This window comes from Equus przewalskii, chromosome 10 (assembly GCF_037783145.1).
Source record: "Equus przewalskii isolate Varuska chromosome 10, EquPr2, whole genome shotgun sequence".
Classification (NCBI taxonomy): domain Eukaryota; kingdom Metazoa; phylum Chordata; class Mammalia; order Perissodactyla; family Equidae; genus Equus; species Equus przewalskii.
The window spans coordinates 45,812,337-45,833,070 of record NC_091840.1 but is presented as its reverse complement, the minus strand read 5'-3'; the positions used below and the strand labels follow the sequence as shown (position 1 = coordinate 45,833,070).

Below are 20,734 nucleotides of genomic sequence, written 5' to 3'. Positions count from 1 at the left end.
CATTTAGAGTTGCAAAATGTTGACAATTCTGTCGTACCTTGTTTATTAGCTAAGTACTTTTATAAAGAGAAACTTCCCCTTATCAATTATTTGGTTACCTTGAGGTACAGTTCCTCTGGTAAAGGTAGGATAAATAGTTGATTATTTTACTTTAGTTTTCGGTTTTAAAAATAGTGAGTTAGTGGTTCCTTAGCATCTCCCACAAGTGGCCAGAGAGGGTGCTTTGGTTTTTGTTTTTGGAGTGTTATGAACTCATGGATTTGCATTTTCAATATTTTTCAATCCATTACACTTGCCTTCTTTATTGATGCACAAGTTGTGTCCCTGCTTTGGCTGTGAGGAGTTTATTCAAAGTTGATTCCCGAGTGCTCTGATCATGACCATCATAGTCTTTGGTAGCTTCCTTGCTTTCTAGGGTGGTAAGTTGTTCATGGCTCATATTTTTTTCTGTCCCAGACCTGGCGTCAACCATTTCTCCAGGGACATCTGGTTAATTTCAGTGGGAAATGGTATTTAAAGGTATCTATGGGCACTAAGTTGCTCATTGTTTCTAGGATTTTTCAGTGGGTAGAGTTAGGAATTATTATTTTCTTTTTAAAGGTAAAATACATCCTAAGTTCACCCTGATACTTTCTTTTTCTTTTCTTTTTTTTTTTTTGAGGAAGATTAGCCCTGAGCTAACATCTACCACCAATCCTCTTCTTTTTGCTGAGGAAGACTGGCCCTGAGCTAACATCCATGCCCATCTTCCTCTACTTTGTATGTGGGACGCTTGCCACAGCATGGCTTGACAAGCAGTGCCGTGTCCACATCCAGGATCCAAACCAGTAAACCCTGGGCTGCCAAAGTGGAATGTGCAAATTTAACCTCTGCGCCACTGAGCCGGCCCCCACCGTGATACTTTCTATTCAGTTTCTACTTACCTTCGTCAATTGTCCATCAATATCTCCCGTTCAAAAATTACATACCAAAAATCTTAGTCCTCAACCATACTTACGTAATTACTCCTTTGTTTTGGTCCACAGTATCCCACAACTATGTCAGAATTAACATTACCATCAAGAAAATGATTTGTGAAAATAGCTATTTTTTCCTTTTTCATTTCTTTTGTCCTTGGGGACTATCTCATGATGGATTTTAAAGTTATTTGGAATGTTTCCTCTTTGTGGGTCTATGCCACCTAGTCTATACACAGGTTCATTTGTTTCATTTTACATTATATTCTTAGGAATTGTCTTTTTTTGTGTTAAATTTTGTTTTATAATTGTAAAGGATATTTACATGGTTTCGAAAATCGAATCTGAAAAAAAAGATATAGTCAGAAAATCTAGCTTCTTTCTCTTGTCTTTTTCACCCTAATCCCTCACTTCTCCATGGGTTACTAATTAAATGATTTTATAATCTATCCTTCCGTTATTTTCTTAATATAAGGAAATACACATAAAGAGTTATAACCAACACCTTCTTAGATAGGTAGCATTCTACATAAACTTTTCTTCCCCTTGCTTTCTTACTTGTACAGTTTTTACATATATCCTGGGATTGATTTCAGTTTTAAGTAGTAACCTGTCAGATTAAGATAATAGGAACGCCCACTGCACTGTTAATAAGGAAGCTGCACCCTTCCTAAACAATAAAGTATTCAGTCTACTTCATGGCAGTGTTTGAATAAGACACAGTTGGTGAGATAATCTGGCTGTCCTTCCCAGCACACCTCCTGTAAGTATTCCAGCCAGGTGTCAGTGTTGGCTCCTTGGCTTTATTTCTGCAAATAATGACGGCCTGTGCCAAATAACAGCTCACAGGCATTCTGCTTGTTCCTGAAGGGCCTGGAGCAGTAGCCGTTCAGAGTGTGGCAGAGCAACGAAGACTCCAGTGCAGTGGCTGAGAGCACTCCTTTCCCCGAATCAGGACCATTCTAGAAGCTGCTTTGTCACAACAAGGAGGCCGTGGCTTCATGCTCAGCAGATCTCTAGTGAATGACTGTCTTCTTTTCCTGCAGATACCAGGGAGAACTTAATGATTTCATGCAGCTTGTGGCTTCATTGGAAGTTTTTGTCTTAGCTATAGTTAACAGCAGAACTTTGGCAGCATAGCAGATGCTACACGGATTTGTGTCAAGTTACACCTGATTTGAAGGTCTCTTGACTGCACCACTGAGATCTAGAAATTAAAGTAAGAGTGAGGATGTAGGGAAGTTATAGACAGCCCTGCTAGGTAAAGCATATTTCAAAATTTAAGAACTGCTTTTGTCCAATTTGTGGTTTCAGTCTAATGTGTTTTTAATGATGCAACAAAATAACACTTGAAGCTCCTCCTCCTATTGATTATTCTTCATTGAATCCTTGCAATACCAAAGATATAAGACCTGTATCCCCTATGAGATTTACAACTCCCCACCAAACTTCTTTCACATTATAATTTCATCTGGGTGATATACTAGTGCATTTTCTAATCTGAAATCAGTTGTAAATTCACCTTCTGGTTCTTCGCATTAAACTGAATTAGCCATTGTAAATGATTTATTTTTTTATTACACTTTAAAATGTTGAATTATTTATGTTATCTTGCCTGCTAAACTAGATTACGACAGTTTGAGTGAGTGTACCACTCTTTATTTAAAATATTTGTGGTTTGAGATTACAAGCATATTAGCAAAATAAGATCATTTCAATTGGGGAAAAACAGATAGCTTCCGTTTACTAGCATTGTAGCAGGGTATAAAATTACCAATACCAAGGACCTGTGGGGTTGAATTTAACTATTAATTTCTAAGACCTGCTCTTGTATTTTACTCTGGCCCTTGCCTATTAGGAATTTCCCATTAAAAAAAAAAATCTTTAAAAAAGAAAGAAAGGGGGCCGGCCTCGTGGCCAAGTGGTGAAGTTTGTGCGCTCTGCTTCAGCAGCCCAGTGTTTCGCTGGTTCAGATCCTGGGTGCGGGACGTGGCACCACTCATTAAGCCACACTGAGGCGGCATCCCACATGCCGCAACTAGAAGTACCCACAACTAAAAATACACAACTATGTACTGGGGGGCTTTGGGAGAAAAAGGAAAAATTTTTTAAAGTTCTTTAAAAAAAGAAAGAATTTCCCATACAAACAAGAGGAGAAAAGGAATGATTGCTATAAACCAGGCTTAAGTTAATCTTCAATCATTTAAAAACTTTGAGAATTTCTAGAGTGTAAATTATCTGTTTGTTGAATGCCTAGTTTCTGTAATAGAGTCAAACTAAAACAATCCTGAGCATATGTATGTGGATGTGTGTATTAAAACAATTCACTAAAAATCTTCAGAAATACCAGATTTGTTGATTGACCATTGTATATAGATAACTGGGGCCAGGATGCAAGGTAAAGGAGCCATATATGAGGTGGAGAAGCTTTCATTTTAGTCCTGGGATAAAGGGCAATAAATTGTCTATTTTGTTGTTTCTGACTCCCTCAGAACTTGGAAAGTGGATCCTTGGTAGAGCTCTTGTTAGGTTTGGTGAGGACGCATTTCTATCCTTTAAAGTGACGATGAGTCCATTTTGGAGAAGGAGTATTGCAGGCCAGCTCTAGCATGGCGAATGAGAAACACAGCAATATCTTCACTTTGCTGGTTGGAATTTGTGAGCACAAATAATTACTGCCTCTGTCGGAAGAGATATGAGGTGCTATTCTTTTAGGCCTGTTCGTGGATGACCTTTGGTGTGCTGGGTGGGCTGTCATAGGTGGCCCTGTTACAGTGACTTCGCTGTAGTATCAGCCTTGGGTGTTGGGAAGTAGAAGCGGGAGTCTGATTCTTGTCTGCCTTCCTCCTCCTACACACTACCATCTCTATTCCTCCCCAGCCTAATAGTTGTATCTTAAGCTCTTGAGTGCAAAGTGTTAGGCTCTCAGGAGACTGTAGAAATTGTTGCTTATGCTGCATGATTGAGTAATAACAATGCTACTGTCTTACAGTCCCTGTTAATTCTTTTCATCTTGTCTGAAACATTAATTAAACAAGTTCAGACTCAGACAGGGCTAGGAGTCCACTAGCTATTTCTCAAGAGCAGGTTCTTACTTATACACACACCCTTTGGTTTTGGTCCTTTTCTTCTAAACTTGTCTTCCAGTGTTCTTTAATTTCCATTTTTTGTTAATTTATATTTGATATAAAGAGAAAATGTGGATTGTTTCTTAGAAATACCTTCTAAAAGTTTTCTAGCATAGAATAAACTAGCTGTTTTGTTGCATGGGGTATGGGGTTGCTGGTTAGTTCTTATAAGACCTCGCTCAGCCATTGGACCTTACTGTGTGTGTCTGTGTGTGCTCTGTCACTGTTTCCAGGCAGAATTGAAGTTAACAGGAGCACAATTATCAGGAACTCCTTTTTGTAGGCAAAGATTTTCAAAGCTGACTAGGGAGAAAGGCCTGGTGGTGTAGTGGTTTAGTTCACACACTCCACTTCGGGGGCCTGGGGTTCACTGGTTTGCATCCTGGGCACAGACCTACACACCGCTTATCGAGCCATGCTATGGCAGGCATCCCACACATAAAGTAGAGGAAGATGGGCACAGATGTTAGTTCAGGGCCACTCTTCCTCAGCAAAAAAGAGGAGGATTGGCAGTGGATGTTAGCTCAGGGCTAGTCTTCCTCAAAAAAAAAAAAAAAAAAGAGCTGACTAGGTGTTTTCTCTTTTTCAGCCTTTCTCTATATAATCCTCACCTGTTTGTTTTGACCCTGATCTTAGAATTATTTTTCAAAGTTTTGATAAATTTAGTCAACAAGTACAAGTCTGTCACTTAAAATGAAGCATCCATAATATATCTGGTCTTAGCTAAGAGTCATTTAAAAGAAACAATTAGTAAGTTTTTACTTAAAAAAATAAATTTATTTTTTATTCAGTATAGATGACATATTAAAGAAATAAATTTTAAATACAGACGTGTCATTTGGTTTTTAAAATGGAACTTGAGTCCCTCTAGTGGGTAGAGTGTGATTCACTTTCCAAGCTTGAATAGAAAGATGACAGTCTTGAATTATGTGGAACCAGCTTTTCGCATGTTCTTGTCAGTGCTGGTGTCCCCTCTCCCCAGCTGAGGGGCAGTGCTTAGCTAGCCACTGGCTTGGCCCTGACATTAGCCAAGCTTCAGCAGCCCTTCTCTTCTGCCCATGTGATTCTGCTGGCCCTGGTCATTCCTAGCATGTGATCTTACAAGCTGTGGTTCACCGGCTCCTTGCCTTCAAGCCTCAGCAAGTATAAACTCAGAATACAGACGAGTAGAAAGTGTAGAAAGAGTATAAAAAGAACACAGTATCTCCAGGGTCCTTGAGATGCCGTGAAAGAAATAATTGCATAGGCCTGTTTTGGGCACAACAGATAGATTAAGGACATTCAGTAATTAAGGTTACATACTGATAGCCAGAACACAGGCAGCACGGTATGGCAGAAGGAACCTGGGTTTCTGGTTCAGATCCTAACTTTGCAGTTACTAGCTGTGTGACCTTGAGCTGGTTACACAGCCTCTCTCTATCTCAGTTTTCCTTTCTGCAAAATGGGGAGTGATAAACCTATTTTATAAGGTTTTTTTAAGTAAGAAAAGTAAACATGAAAGGCCTTTGTGGTTTCAGTGCCCTGTGTTTGATAGCAGAAGTTATGGAAATTCGCGTAGCTGAGTTCATTGTAATACATGGGATTTAATTATTTGGATGACTTTCCCCTCTTCTCTCATGCCTTCTTTTCCTTTCAGTCACCACCAAGTAAGCGAAGAAAATTAGAGAAGCCGAGAAAACCCATTACATTTGTAGTGTTGGAGTCTGTGATGAAAGAATTATCCCTCAAAGCATCATCTTTGGGCTCTGAGACGGTGGAAGGCATAGTAGTTGTGACGACATGGATTGAAAAAATTCTCACTGATTTGAAGGTACCTGGTTAAGCACATTGAAGAAGTACTTAGAATAATCTCTCTCTCTTTTTTCTTTTTTAAAAAGGACTTTTGAGAAGAAAAAAGTGATTTCCTATAAAATTCTGTTTTTCCTCCAAATAGGTCCAGCATAAACGAGTTCCCTGTGGAAAGGAAGAAGTTAGCCTTTTCCTAACAGCCGTAGAAAACTCCTGGATTCATTTAAGGAGAAAGAAAAGAGAACGAGTGAGACAATTGAGAGAGGTTCCCCGAGCTCCTGAGGACGTCATCCAAGCCTTGGAAGAGAAAAAGTCCACCCCCAGAGAGTCTGGCAGCAGCCAAGATTTGGCTCAGGGCCCCTTGGAGAGCACCCTGTGTGGGTCCGCTCTGCAGGAAGGCGAGACTGCCAGTGCTGAGGGCCATGGCCCAAAGCAAGATTCACCTTCCCAGGAAGAAAACCCAGAACCCATGGAGGATGAAAGGAATGAGGAAAAGGGAGAGAGAGAGGTTTTGGAAAGTTGTAAAAGCTCTAGCAATGGAGCCCAAGACGAAGAGGCTTCTGAGCAGTCCAGCAACCCAGTGTCTGACAGAGGGAATCATCTCCAGGAAGTGGCTGGACATTACCTGTTCAAGTGTTTGATAAACGTGAAGAAGGAGGTAGACGATGCCCTGGTCGAAATGCATTGGGTTGAGGGCCAGAACAGGGATTTGATGAACCAGCTTTGTACCTATATACGTAACCAGATCTTCAGGCTTGTTGCTAGTTAACTCCAAACTTTTTGCATAGTTGGGAAAGTTGTGTAAAGCAGCTTGCTTTGGAGTGGCCTGTGGGATGGCAAGAGGAATTCCACCATTGGCCCATTATGTGGAGTTGTCCTAAAAAACAGAAATAAATTAATCCATTTTTAAACACACACACACACACTCCCCCCACCCCCCAATTCCCTGTTTTTTTTTTTAAACAGGGCATTGTAGTATGGTAGTTCAGGAGGAAGAATTGTGGTTATCAGCATCAACAAAAAGCCATCAGTAAACTCATAAGGGATTTAAACCTGACTTGAGCTGATCACCTTACCTTTAGACTGGTTCCTGAGGCCAAAAGGATTATTTTTGAAGTCTGAGTCAGAACTGAACAGAGTGTCATGCTCTCTCTCACCCATAGTTGCTTCTTGAGCAGGGGTGACTTTCTCCTCTCCCATGTTGAGGCAGTACACCAGGGCAGATACACCCTCTGCTTTCTTCTAGAGTCAACTTCAAGACTGAAGACTTTGTCTGGGTACATATGACTGATTACCCTGTGTCAATCCTGAGAAAAGAACTGGCCTGATGCTAGGTGGTGGGGGAGTCAGGGAAGGAAAGCTTAGTAATGCTAGGAAGAAGGGCCAATCTGAGGACACCTGGGAACGTCACATTCCTAACTCATGCCTGTTTTGATGTTGCTCATTTCAGAAACAGAATTAGGTAAGCACAACTCCCAGATGAGGCACAGCAGAATGAAGCCATACCCCTACCTCTAACCTGTTAAAAGTACTGTTTTGTAACGGCTTCACCATTGTATCATTTTTGTTTGTTTTGACATTTAAAGTGGAGCTTTGTTTTGTGTTTAATATAAGAGTATTCAGAATTGAAAACTGTCAATCCTGTTTGAATCCTAGGGTTGTGGAAAGTATTTTCTTGGCTTCGAATGGGTAAATGATTGATGATAGAAATAAGAAATGGAGCAAGATAGTTAGGTGCAGTAGGTTGCTTAAGAAAGTCTGATCTATTGGTATACAAATTATAGCTGATCAAATACTGCTTTTTGTGGATTTTCTTCTCTTCCCCTCTGTGCTTACCTGATAGCATTGGAGAATTCTGAGGCCTTAAAACATGTTTCTAATTGGAATATCAGGGCTCAGCAGGAATGCCTCTGGAAAAGGAGTCCCTTTTTTTGTTCTCTTGGTGTCTCAGTTACCCTCTGCTGTGCTTGACTGTCACAGCTTGATTTTATACCAGTAGCCTAGGGTTCTATTTAGACTGAAAGTTTTGAATGTGATGCCAGAGCTCCCTACCCTCTGCAAGGAAGACTGGGGATGAGTGGTTAAGCCATGCTTTTGAAAGGTGGCTGTTGGTTAGGGCAGAAAACTGATGACCTTGGCATATTTTGGCAGCAGCTAGACCAGTCCCTCAGCGGAAAAACAGGAAATGAAAAAAGGACCATATTATACCTCCCTGTAGCATTGGAGACAGAGCTGCAGAAGAGAACCTGTTAACCAATCAGTGTTCTTAACCTGGTCCATGCATCTCTGGAGAATCCATAAACTTCCTGGATTATTTCCAAAAGCTCTGTGAACATGTGTGGGTTTTTTCCCTGGAGAGAAGGGTCCCTGACTTAGATGGATCAGTAACCCACTGAGGATTGGGAACCACGATTCTAGTCCAACCTCTCATTTGATAAGATGAGGAAACCAGTGCCCAGGGCCTCATAGAGCCAAGATTCAGTCCAGGGCCTTGGATTCTTCCCATCCAATAATCTGTGCCCCCCACACCACCCCCTGTGCTTAGTTCTGATGACACATTGGAATCATGTGCTGGACCCAAACCTAGTTTCCATCTTGATAGAATTTTAAGATAATTGAGTTAGGTGGCAACTATTTATTGGAAAAGTGATCAATAAGTATTTATTGTTTGCTTGTTTGTTTCATTATAAAAGAGTAGCACATGCTCATTATAGATTTGGGGAAATGAAAGTAGAAAACAGCAACAGAATCACTCCTAAGTCTCAGCCGTCTTAAACACAACCACTATTGGTATCTTAGTGTTTCCTTCTAGTCTCTTTCTGTAGATGGGGTATGTGAGTGTGTGGGTTTAACTTTGGTTGTACTCATGGTGTGTATTCAATTTTATATTATGCTTTTTTTCAGTTAACATCTTGTATTTTTCTATATTATTAACAGTAATGTATTTATTTATACTCCTTGTCTGTTCAAAATGTATTTCAGGCACAGTGTTAGCCTTTATTTAAGTCTAGTACTTAGAGATTCCCAGAGAATACTCTGTGTAACTGGAGACACAAAAGATGTATTTTGTGTCTGTATTGTTCCAGTGGCCCAGGTTTAAGGCTTGGTGTCATGGAGGAGGTTTTATAGGTGTTAACGCTCTTAGAATTTAAAAAGTATGTGATGAAGGAGCTTCCACTACTAGAGCTGTTGAGTGCCTTCTTTGCATTTGCATATCTTCATTTTCTTCTCTGATAAGAATAGTTTATTTCTATCTAATGAGAGAACATTGGAGACATTTTTAAAAGACATCTAAAAGTTCTTTTAGTTATGCATATACTTTATAATTGTGTGATGTGTGATAGCATAGACCTCTGATACAGGGGGGAAAAGGAATTTTTTTCTTTAAAGAAATAGGTTATTCACCCATGTATCATAATATTGAGTGATACTTGCCTTAAGTATGGGGAGGTCAAATTCATGTTGATAGACTGGTATGGAATTAAATCTTTGTGGTATTATCTTAAATTCTGTTTTGGTCCCTGGCATTGGCTTCTGACCTCTTGATAACTAGAGTGAGAACAGAGGCTGAACTTGTTTTCCAAGGGGACTAAGGCTGCTTTTGTTCTTTGGGATCTGCTTGGCTTCCACCAGTGTGGTTCCTTCACCCCACATCCTTGCCCAACTCGTCACGCACCGGAGCACTCCTGCGTGTCCTAGCAGGGTCAGTGTTTCCATGGTGGAGGTTCAGCTAATCTTAAGGGTTCATGTTGATTTCTTACAACTTTAGTATATGTCTTTTAAAACATGAAACCTCTCTTCTCTTGATGGGAGTCAAAGCTTACCATATGATCACACCAACTTCTAAGCTCTGACAAGTAATAAAACTACAAGGTGTGGAAAAGATGCCAAAGCCTGTGGAAAATCCACGTCCTCTTAAGAGACGGGAGTAGCCCCTCCATCTTACTTAAACCACAGCATTTTCCTCTTTAGCCACACGGGGGCATCTTTGGCCCTTTTATGAAGCGCCTTAACTTCACTGTGGAAACGGATAAAATTGTGTTCTTGGTATTTTCTTGGAATATCCAGTTGCTAACCAGTTAAATATTTTTATGTAAACAAGTACATTTTCACATAAATAAAATTTGAAAAATAACAGAAAGAAGAAAAAACCCACCACCCTGTGGTCTTTTTATCTGGGCATAATCTTTTAACCTTTTTATTTTTCTTGATGGTCCCAATTGACTATTTTTTCTTTTCTTTCCATCTATCCTGCTACTCTAGAATATATCCAGGTTGGGGTAGTCCTTTGGATCAACTTTTTATTGGTATCTAGTTAATGAGGGTACTGAAGGTGAATTTTTAGTGATCTTAAATAGTAACTTTTCAAAAGCTTTATGTTCCAGGAAGATTAATAGAGCTCTAAGAAAGAAACTGTTTCCGATGTTCTTTTGTCTTTTAATTCTTGTTTTGGTTTATCTGGCAGGGTGACTAGCATGCATATAATGTGTTGTTTACATCAAAAGTGGGCACAGTTGGTGTTGTGTGTATTACATAGGTTAGTGGGCCTTCTTTCCACAAGGGGTGTTTGTGTGTAGAACATGTAAATTACTCACCCTGGGGTCTGTGTGGCTTCAAGGAGAAGTTCCATCTACCCTTATGTTTATGGCACAGGATCAGATGTTATGAGCGGCCACTCAACAGATCTCCACGTTAGGAGGAAGAAGATCCAATTTGGAAAACTAAGGAGCCCTCTGGGAGCAGAAAAAGTCTCAGCGGTGCAGCACTTTTACAGCCATCCAGGAGGTTCCCCTAGGAAAGGGGGGCGTGACCACATCTTTTTTAGAGAAGTCAGTGCTCGTGAGATTTGGTTTGCCAAACGGCACTAACCCTGGTGAAACTGAGAAGAGGCTTACCTGTGAGAATGGACTGGCTTTTGCCTCCTGGAGCAGGGCATTGATCTTGAACCTTTCTAATGCTCCTAAGTACAAACCTCTTGGTGCTGGTGCCAGCATAGTATTAGAAAACCCTGCATGGGGCTCACCCCACTAGCACCAGGGCCTCACACACGTACCAGAGAGTTCCCGCTCTGCTCTGTAAAGACATTCAGATCCTCTGCTGTGACTCATCCAAATGACTAAAACAGCGGTTTATTTTTTTAATTGCTGGTTGGAACAGCTCATGCGCCCTTTTGGAGGCTGTGCTTTTACTCTGGGGAGCTGTGTTGTGACTGAGTGAAGGCTTTGCACCTCTGAATGCCTTTTGAGGTGTAGCCTATCTGCCTGTCTCAGTCCAAGCAGAAACGTCAGGGACACTAGGCTCTCTGTGGGGAAGTGGAGGATCATGGGTACTTATTATGAGCCAGGGAACTGAGACGAGGAGTGGACCAGAAAGTGCAGGTGTACTTGGCAGAATTGGCTTGTATATGATGGTTCTCAAGAGGGCAAAGGATGTGTAAATCCCAGATGCTTTTCCAGGAGAAGGAAAAACAGAAGAGAGCCCAGACTTCATAGTTCATCAGGCCTGGGTTTTCGTTCCAGGGTCAGTCAGTTTCACTAGGCCTTGGCTTCCTCATACAAAAGATGAGGAATTCTTGCTTCACACAGTTATAGATAAGTAAGAGAAGGACTAAAACACCTAGAAGGGTGCATAAACAAAGAGGAGGCTTCTCAACTTGCTCATCTATTCTTATTTCAGTTTTCAATTTTTGGTCAGAAAATCTTCTACCAGTAGACTTGAGTGAAAAGGCCGAGACCTCTGTCACTTTTTTTGACCAAGAGCAAAACCCAGGCTTCCCTTTACTGGAGGGGGACAAACAGGGAGCCAATATTGATTGGCCATCTTCTACGTAAATTGTCTCATTTAGTAACCCTGCCAAGTAGTGTGGTGTCCCTGTGTGATAGCTTAAAGAAGTGGAAGCTCAGAGAGCTTAAGTGACTCTCCCTAAGGTTGTTCACAGAGCTAAGTCACAGAAGGGGCTTTGAAGTCAGGTCCAAGACTGGGATCTTGCGCCACATCTCAACATCTGAGCCGAGCGCTGCACTTAGGATGGCAGTGGACTTCCAGGATCATTCGACCTGCCTCTAGGGGAGGAGACTGCAATTACGGAACACAGGGAAGAGAGAACAAGCATCTGTCTCTTACCCAACTTCACGATTTAGTACGTTAAGGTAATATTATTTTCCAGCCTATGATCAATGAGCCTTAATAAGTGAAATTGCTTATGATTAGTTTTTAATTTATGCTACCAAATCTTCATAGAGTTTTGTATTTGGCAGTAGTGCAGATATTTTAGTCAGTGAAACCACAAAATAAAATGTCTAGCGCAAGCACATGTTGGATCAGAATCAATGTAAAATAACTGATAATTAGGTAATGACTCTTTGACAATGTGTAATTGTATAATAATAGAAGAAGGGTTTTATTTTTTAATATTTTAATAGGCAGCTCCAAATATTTCACTTACAGAACACAAAGCTGATGTGCTTTTTGATCCTGCTGGAGAAGGTAGCAATTGTCAGAAAAACAGCAAGTCGTCTTCCCTAGGTAGGGTGAATAAACTTGTGTCATTCCGGAGAAAAGAAAAGGCTGTGTGCCATCTGGTGGACCCATTCAGGAAGTGTGGCCTGAGAGTCTAGAAACTAGAGCCAGGAAATTCCCAGCTGGGGTACTTGGCCGGCTTCAGCAGCCAGTTAGCCCCCAGAGAAATGGCAGCTTGTGCTACTGTCCAAAAAGGGCTATCCAGGGAGCAGTGCTGAGCCGGACCTCCTCCTGGGGCAGTGGCTGAGGCAGGGCCTGCTCCCATAGATTTACGTTCCAGAGACTTGATGTCTCTTGCTGGGAAGGGGAGATTCCCAGTCTGGTCTGACATAGGGTATGTTTCAGATATCTTTTTCTCAGGATTCCTGCCTTCAAGGCCAAGCGTGGGGCTTTATGGATCCAGCTCTGGCCTGTATTTCAGTGAACTCTAGATGAGCACTAATAAGGACTTTTTCATTCACAAAGGAAAGTATTTCTTCATCTTCTACACCAGGGGCCAGGCAAAAAGGGCCAGAGCTCATGCTCTGACTAAAAGGAAGTAGCTTTTATTTAATTCCAGCTGGTTACTGCCATACAAACATAGGTGCCCAGTGTTGTTGGATCTTCTGATATTTTGAGGGAAGCCAGAACGCCACATTTATGAGAAACTGACAACTAATTCAGTATTTTATAAACCCTAATAGACCATCAGTTTGTGACCTCTTCTACCATTGGGCAGTAGAACTGTCTAAATATGTGCTGCCTCTACTTTCCTAACTCTCATTTACTTCAGCTACTTCAGTCTGGTTACTGCCCACCCTCCTTTTTTAGAGCTCTCTCCTCTTAAAGGGAGAATCCTAAAGATTCTGTCCATGGGCCTTGTTTGCTCTTTGCTCCCACTTCTAGCTGGCCTCATTCTCTCCCATGACTTTACTTACTGTTCACCCATACGTTCATCATGCCAAAATCTAGGCCTTTCCTCAACTTCCAACATCCACATACCTAGCCACCTATTGGACACCTCCCCCAGGACCGTGGCTGTGTCAAACTCAACTTATTGTCTCTGCCTGCTTCTCTCCTATATTCTTGATCACCATCCCTTCAGCTGTCCAGATGAGACGTCTCTTCTCTCCACTTCCCTTCACCACCAGGGACTAAAATCTTTCACCTTAGAAATCTCTCCTAAATGCAGCCCAGCCTCTCCATCCATGATACCCCTGCTTAGTGCTGTTCCTCGCCTCTCACCTGGGCTGTAAGGGTAGCCTGAACCATTTCTGAGGAACTTCAGAGCTAAGCCGCAGAAAGAGCAGTTTTAGATAGGGGGAAAGATGAAGGATGAAGAAAACCGCTTATGGGGGTGAAACGAGAGAGGTTTGAGAGGCAGACTAGGATGGAAAGGAGACCCATAGCCACAGGTCAAGTTAGTGGAGATCAAGAGATAGGAGGCTCTTCCTGATAAAGCACAGGAGGACTTGTTTCCCCTTTAATTATTTCATTTTACAAAAGTAATGCATTTTCATTATAAGAAATTTAGAAAATAATAAGAATTTATAATTCCACTAAAATGGAGTTATTTTACAATTTGTTATCTTAGTATTTTTATATGCATATATATTTTTAAACAGCAAATGTGGGGTCATACTGTGTATTACTGTTTTATAATCTTTTTCACTTAACAGTATGTTGTGATAACCTTTTTCTGATTATAAAAGTAGTCTCTGTGTCAGAAAACTTGTGAAAATAAAAATTACCAATAACCACACTGCCCATAGACAACCGCTGTTAATATTTTGGTTTATTAACAACCCTGCTTGCTTCACATGCCATATTGTACGTGTTACTTCACTAAACCAGTTAGTCTTTGTTGGAAATGTAGATTTTCTGGTTTTCACTATTGTAAATAATGCTTTAGTGAATATCTTTGTATAAAAATCTTTGTGTTATTGTTTTAGGTTAAATTTATATAAGAATTACTGAAGCAGGGGCCGGCCTGGTGGTGCAGCGGTTAAGTGCACACGTTCCGGTTTGGCGGCCCGGGGTTCACCAATTCGGATCCTGGGTGCAGACATGGTACCGCTTGGCACGCCATGCTGTGGGAGGCATCCCACATATAAAGCGGAGGAAGATGGGCACGGATGTTAGCTCAGGGCCAGTCTTCCTCAGCAAAAAGAGGAGGATTGGCAGCAGTTAGCTCAGGGCTAATCTTCCTCAAAAAAAAAAAAATCGCTGAAGCAGAGGATCTGACTCTTTTAAAGGCTCTTCGTATATATTGCCAATTTGCTCACTAAACAGGTTGTGCCAGTTTACGTTTCCACAAGTGCCTGTTTTTACCGTACCTTCATTTGAAAGCACTAGAAGGCGAATTTTAAAAAATCCTTTATCAGTTGATAGGCAAGAATATTTTCATTTTTCTAATTTTATTATGGTATTGGCAAGGTCAAGGGTTTTCATATATTTATACATAATTGTGTTAAATATATTATTCATATGTTTATTGTTTTGTAAAATTTAAATTATGTTCTATGTTCATTTTTCTATCCAAGTATTCTTTTTGTTATTGAATTGCAAGGGCACATCTTGCCACTATTTCCCTCCATTTTGTCATTTACCTTTTTCTTTTATTTATGGGTGATTTTTTGTTTTTACAGTTAGGAGCTTTTAGAGGGTTTATGCAATCAAATGTGTCACACTCTTCTGTTATGTTTTCTTTCTTTGCCTTTATGGGTAGAAACCTCCTTCACCACCCTTGCAGCAGAAAAATGTTTGGCTCTTTTATTATGGTTCTTTTAGGGCATTATTGTTTACATTTAACACTTGAATTTATGTTGGTGTGTGGTGTGAGGTTTTAGGGACCTAACTGTGTGTAACCAATGGTTCAGAGTTGTCCCAGAGAGACACTCTCTGAGAGATGACCAGTAAGCTTGAGCACCGCCCTCTGAGGTGCTGGTGATGGGCCGGGGGCTCAAGCAGGCTGGGGCAGGGGCACATACTGCTCCAGCCCCCAGTCTGGAAGTGGGAGGCAAGGCACAGGGTGGACCCACCTCTTGGAGTGTCCTAGAGTGTCCCTAGCACTGCCCAGTATAGACTCTCCCCATGGGCCCTGGGGCCTTGGTAAGAAATGTTTGTGGGCGTGGAGCTGAGCCCTGGATCTAGGTAGTCCAGCTAGTGACAAGCCACCGTTCTGGGCCTTACATACTCCCCTGAGGGCGTCAGTCACTAGCACAGGTAGCCGATCTCTTGCGTTTTAAAGACCTGACCCTGCAGCCTTCCTTAGGTGTAAGCTTGAATTGCTGTGACAGTAGACCTTAGTCCTTTCCCTGGGACACTGATTGTATTCCCCTCTGTCCTGGGAGGAGCCTTCTCTATTGTCAGCATACCCCCACCCCCATTTCATCCATCTGGTTCTTAACTCACATTCCAAGACTCTGCCTCTCCTCATAATTTTGCCCAGTCTCCCTCCCTTGACCTGAATTCATTTACTCTCATAAAGCCACCTCTTTTTTTTTTTTTTTAAGTAATCTTGCAGCATTGTTCTGCTCTGCAGAGAGGCACAAATAAATACAGATCCATTTTATGTCTTGTATTTATTTTGGCCTGGTTTTCATAGTATCATATCTTTGTTAACATTGATGCATTTAGTTGAGTTGCTTTCCTGACTTTTTCCAGTTTTCATTTAAGCATATGTAGTGAATACTTTTTTTTTAAAGATTTTTTTTCCCCTTTTTCTCTCCAAAGCCCCCCCGGTACATAGTTGTATATTTTAGTTGTGGGTCCTTCTAGTTGTGGCATGTGGGATGCCGCCTCAGCATCGCCTGATGAGCAGTGCCATGTCCGCGCCCAGGATCCAAACTGGCGAAACCCTGGGCCGCCGCAGCGGTGCACGCGAACTTAACCACTCAGCCATGGGGCCTGCCCCAAGCCACCTCTTTTTCTCTCCAAAGGGCTAACTGAAATCCTCATCCTTATCCCTTGTGCCTTTCCACTTGGATCAGCTTCCTCCTTCTGAAGTCATCCACAGCCCCCATCTCTAGCTGCATAGCTTGGCTAGCCTCTTTGGTTTCTGAGGAAAGCTCAGAGTGTGTAGCTCCTCCCTTTTTGCTTCTGAACTGCATTTCTTTCCTTATTACTCAGTGTCCACACCCAGGCCAGTTGCCCCTTCCCCCAGTTACCTTTTCAAGTTGGACATAAGCACCGTGAGAAATGGCTGTCTACCCAGGCCCAGTTAGAAGCATTTAATTCCTCAGAGTGACCTGAGGCAGTACAGTGTCCTCTGAGGTCATCTTGCCCCTGGATCCTAAGTCTGTTGCGCTCCTTGCCATCTCACTCATCTGCTAAGCTTGTTTATTGGGCACCACCAAGCAAAGTTAATGATTATTCCTGTCTTTAGCCAGGAGGGAAGAAGTTATCTCCCCATCATCAGCCATTTCAGTGAGTTTTTCAAGGACTCTGGACCCACTTCCTCAGGCCAGGCCATGCCACACAGTTGGGGGAGAACCAGGCTGCTTCTCATCCCAGCTGACACTAAGCAGCTCTGTGACCTTGGATAAGACATCTTCTCTTGGGCAGTTGAACTAAGTGATCTCAACTGTTCCACCTGTGACATTGCTTGATGCAGTGAAGAGAGAAAGTACATATTTGGGAAGGTGGAACTTGATTGTACCTGTTTTGTAGGCTCAGGAGAGGCCCTTTGACAGCTCACTGCGAGTGGAGGAAGGTGGGTGAAGACTGGGGTGGAAACGTCGGCTCTGGGGAGCCCACTTGCTAATGATCGAATGAGTATCCTGTAGGGTACACCTCTGTCGAAGCAATTCAGACTCCTGCTCATCATTCAGACTGGGCTTGTCAGGAATCTGGTTCAGCTGGCCAATCCAAGCTTAAATTCACTTAATTTCTTCTTATCCCTTCTTAGAAAAATGTGGTTATCTAGGAACCTAAGCTTCTAAAATGAGTATATCACTACCTTAATGGGTCTTTGTGTAGACATGTGATCTGTGCTACATGGTGGTAGAGAACAAAGCTACCCTTTTCTAGGTATTACTGTGGAACTGAGTTCTGCTCTGTGACCTTTCACCCCAGTCTGGTTTACCAAAGGTCACCTGATCTTGGCTACAAGGACACCTAGCCTAGTTCCTGGCACATGTTAGGCACACAATAAATATTTGTTAAATGAATGTCATCTAGTGTGTCCCTGAGTCTACTAGTTTTCTGTCCCTTCCTCTGCATCTCATAGCTGACTTTCTCCATTTGCTCTTGTTTTAACTATGATAGGTGAAAAACTGCAAACCACTTGCCAAACTTGAGAAGTCAGGCCTGAAGAGTTAGGACCTCTTGTGGGATCTAGTGTGAATACCTCCACTTCTGGCTTCATGCCCTTGTCCCATTCATTACTTATACTTCAAGGGGTCAGGGAACTGACTTGCATAGCTCTTGGAGTGGTGTGTATACGTAAAGCTTTGTGGAGAAGACAGTCTCGTTAGGGAGTCTCTGGTGCAGCATATTTAACAATTGAGGGGTTGGAACTGGGCGCTGAGGTGCACAAGACTTGAGAAGGACTGAAAATAGAAATTCTCTCATGAGAAAAACGCAGTGATGGATGGCCCAGGGTTTCTCTGCCCCAAAGGTCCTAAGTACATAGAAGCCGTAAAGAAACCTGAGGAACAAATTTTTAGAGATGGCTTGGGTTTGGATCTTTCGCCAAACATGCTAACTTTTCTGCTGAAACATCAAAGACTTCTTTTCCCTTTCTCTTGAATGAATACAACAATTGCCAGCTTCTACCCCAGTTCCACCCCCTTGGAAAAGGAAGCTGGGGCTAAAATGTTGAACAGCCCTCATATTCATTCTCCTCTTTCCTTTTATTCTCCCCACCCCGCCCCCCATCGGTGTCTCCCACCTGCACTGTCCATTCCCCACTCGGGGACACCTTGGTTGATGAGAAATTCTGTTTGGCCATTTTTAGGTTCCCGTAGGCAACAACAGGCCCAGAAAAAGCCTCTTTTCTAAACCCTTGCTTTTGCCTAACATCCCCTGGCTGCTGTCCCCACATGACCCAAATAAACAGATGATCATGTGAAGCCAGTAAGACTGTTTGTTTTAAATAGCAAGCGTCTCTGCTAATCTCTGGAGCAGATGGGGTATTGGGGGCAAGGGAGAGGCTGGCACTTGAATCTGTGTCCACTGCACTTTTATCTCCTGCTTCCCAACCCCTGAAGGAAAAAGTGTCTTCAGAATACTACTTTTTAGATGGTTGCCTTCTTAATGTGATAGAGCTGGCCTCCGACAAGAAGAGTCAGAAAAATTGGACTTCAGCCTCTAGAAGAGACCAGGGATGTACGAGTGCCATGACCACTTGAGGATAGCAGAAGGATATGGCTAGATGTAGCTTTCTGGGCATCCTGGGCCACTGGGCAGAATGGTACAGTACTGACCTCAAACAAAATGACAACTTGGTCAACAACATTATTTCAGGTCACTACTATATATATTATACATATTGTTTAACACTCCCTCCCCCCCACCTATATATTGCCTTTAAACTCCCCATTTTCAGGTGACAAACACCTTAAAGGAAGCAATGTCAGGAGCAGCACAGGAAAAGGGAGTTCATCCCGTGGAGAAGAACTGGGCTGTTGTGCTCTAATTCTCCATTGCTTTCCAGCTCCATCATAAGCAAAGCCAGTGGCACCCCTGCATTTGTGTGTGTAATGGCCTTTCCATGCTCAGCTACACCTGCTGGGGCATTAAATGTGCAAAGATCAGAGCCCCCTGTAGACTGATGCTGGCAAACAACCTTCTTCTTCACTGGGTTCTTGATTTCCAGGGTCTGTGCAGATTTTCTTTCCCTAGGATGCATTATGCCCTCAAAGGAAAAGAGCAAAGCCAGAAAGTATGCATTTGTACCAGCTTTCTATGCGTCTAGCTCTCCTGTACCTAGTCCCCAAAATAGGAACACACCCCCTCTGAGGCCGCAGTGGAGATGGGAAGGCATGGAATAGCGGGGTGGTCGGCCACTCAGCTGTTCTCATAAAGGTTTGCTTTCTGGCTTTTTATGATGGTGAAGCCCAGGCCGCAGGATCCTCAACCAAACTGGCATTGTCCCACTGTTTGAACTGGTTAGCAAAGAAAGGAAGGTGGGGCCAGGACCGAGGGGCCGTAGGCCTGCCGTCATTGGGACAGCAGAGCTGGACATGCTCCAAGGTGCCCCAAATATGTCTTCAACTGGTCTGTGCCTGTCACTACCAAGGGCACCACCAGGATTTATGCGGCCTCCACTAAAGCAGCAGAACAGCAGGGTTTCAGGTGAGAATTTTGTTGGCCCCCCAGTCATAATATGTTAAGTTGTCAGACTCCTTCCCGTTTGGGCAGTGTGATATTCCTCCATGCCTTTTTTCTAATTGTGGGCCCTGCCCCAGAGCTGCTTCAAAAGACTCGTCCGTGGGGTCAGGGGTAAATGTTCCTCCCTACCGGGCGAGGAGAAACTGGAACACGGAGTGACCTTAGATAAGTCCTTTCTCGTCTCTGGGCCTCTGTTTCCTTACGGGCAAAATGAGAGGATTTCGGCAAGCTGATCTCAAAGGTCTAACTTTCTGATTGTACTCCCTAGGCACGCCCAAAAATACCAGCACAAGAAGCGGCGGTAGGAAGCTCCAGCCGAGGGTCCCCGCCCTCCCAGCGAGCAAGGCGGAGGCCCGGCGGAGCGGCCCCGCCCGCGCGCCCGGCGCCCCGCGCCCCGCGCCCGCGCCCCGCCCGCGGCCTCAGTCGCTGAGCCGCAGGGAGGGCGGGGCTTCCGCTCTCCACGTTGTTGTTCCCGATTTGGGCCACGCCCCCTTGATCTGATCTGTGGGGGCCTCGCCTTAACCACCCCCGCCCCGGCACCAGAGCAAAGGGTGGCCTCTAAGGTGGCACAGTTGGCGCCTCCACCCACGTCAGACACGCGTGGACAAAGACAAGAGTTTAGGGGAAGGAAAGAGACAGACTTGGTTTTAAAGGGAGGGTGGTGAAAAGTAAAGGATAGGCCAGGGCACAGCTGCGGAATTTCCCTCTCTGCGTCGCACCCTCCGTTCACTCGGGCCCCATCCGCACCCGCGAATGTGACCCTGCTAGACACTGGCCCTTTAAACCGAAGGCTGGCGGCGCGGGGTGTCCATGTGGAGCTGCTCCATGCCGTGTTGTCCTGCCCGCCCATTGGCCCGCGGCCCGGTGACGTCGCCTAATAGGATGCGAACGCACTGCGGGGGGAGGAACGGAGACAAGATACGGAACCGGATTGACACTCCGGTCCTCCCGCCTGTTCTCTGGCAGCCTCCTGCCGACAGCTCCGCCCAGGGGCGGATCCCGGGGGAATTGCGACAGGCGGGTGGTTGC

General features: G+C 43.4%; 1 protein-coding gene across 5 annotated transcripts in view; it reads left to right on the top strand.

The window, feature by feature from the left end:
* METTL16 (methyltransferase 16, RNA N6-adenosine) overlaps window positions 1-14,191 on the top strand; it is an 82,260-nt gene extending 68,069 nt beyond the window's left edge. For all 5 annotated transcript variants that reach the window (XM_008526308.2, XM_008526309.2, XM_008526310.2 and 2 more), the window contains 2 exons: window positions 5,721-5,894; window positions 6,018-14,191. In XM_008526308.2, coding sequence (XP_008524530.1) covers window positions 5,721-5,894; window positions 6,018-6,641 — 798 coding nt within the window. In that variant the 3' untranslated portion in view covers window positions 6,642-14,191. The remainder of the gene's footprint in view (window positions 1-5,720; window positions 5,895-6,017) is intronic.
* The last annotated feature ends 6,543 nt before the right edge of the window (window positions 14,192-20,734 follow it).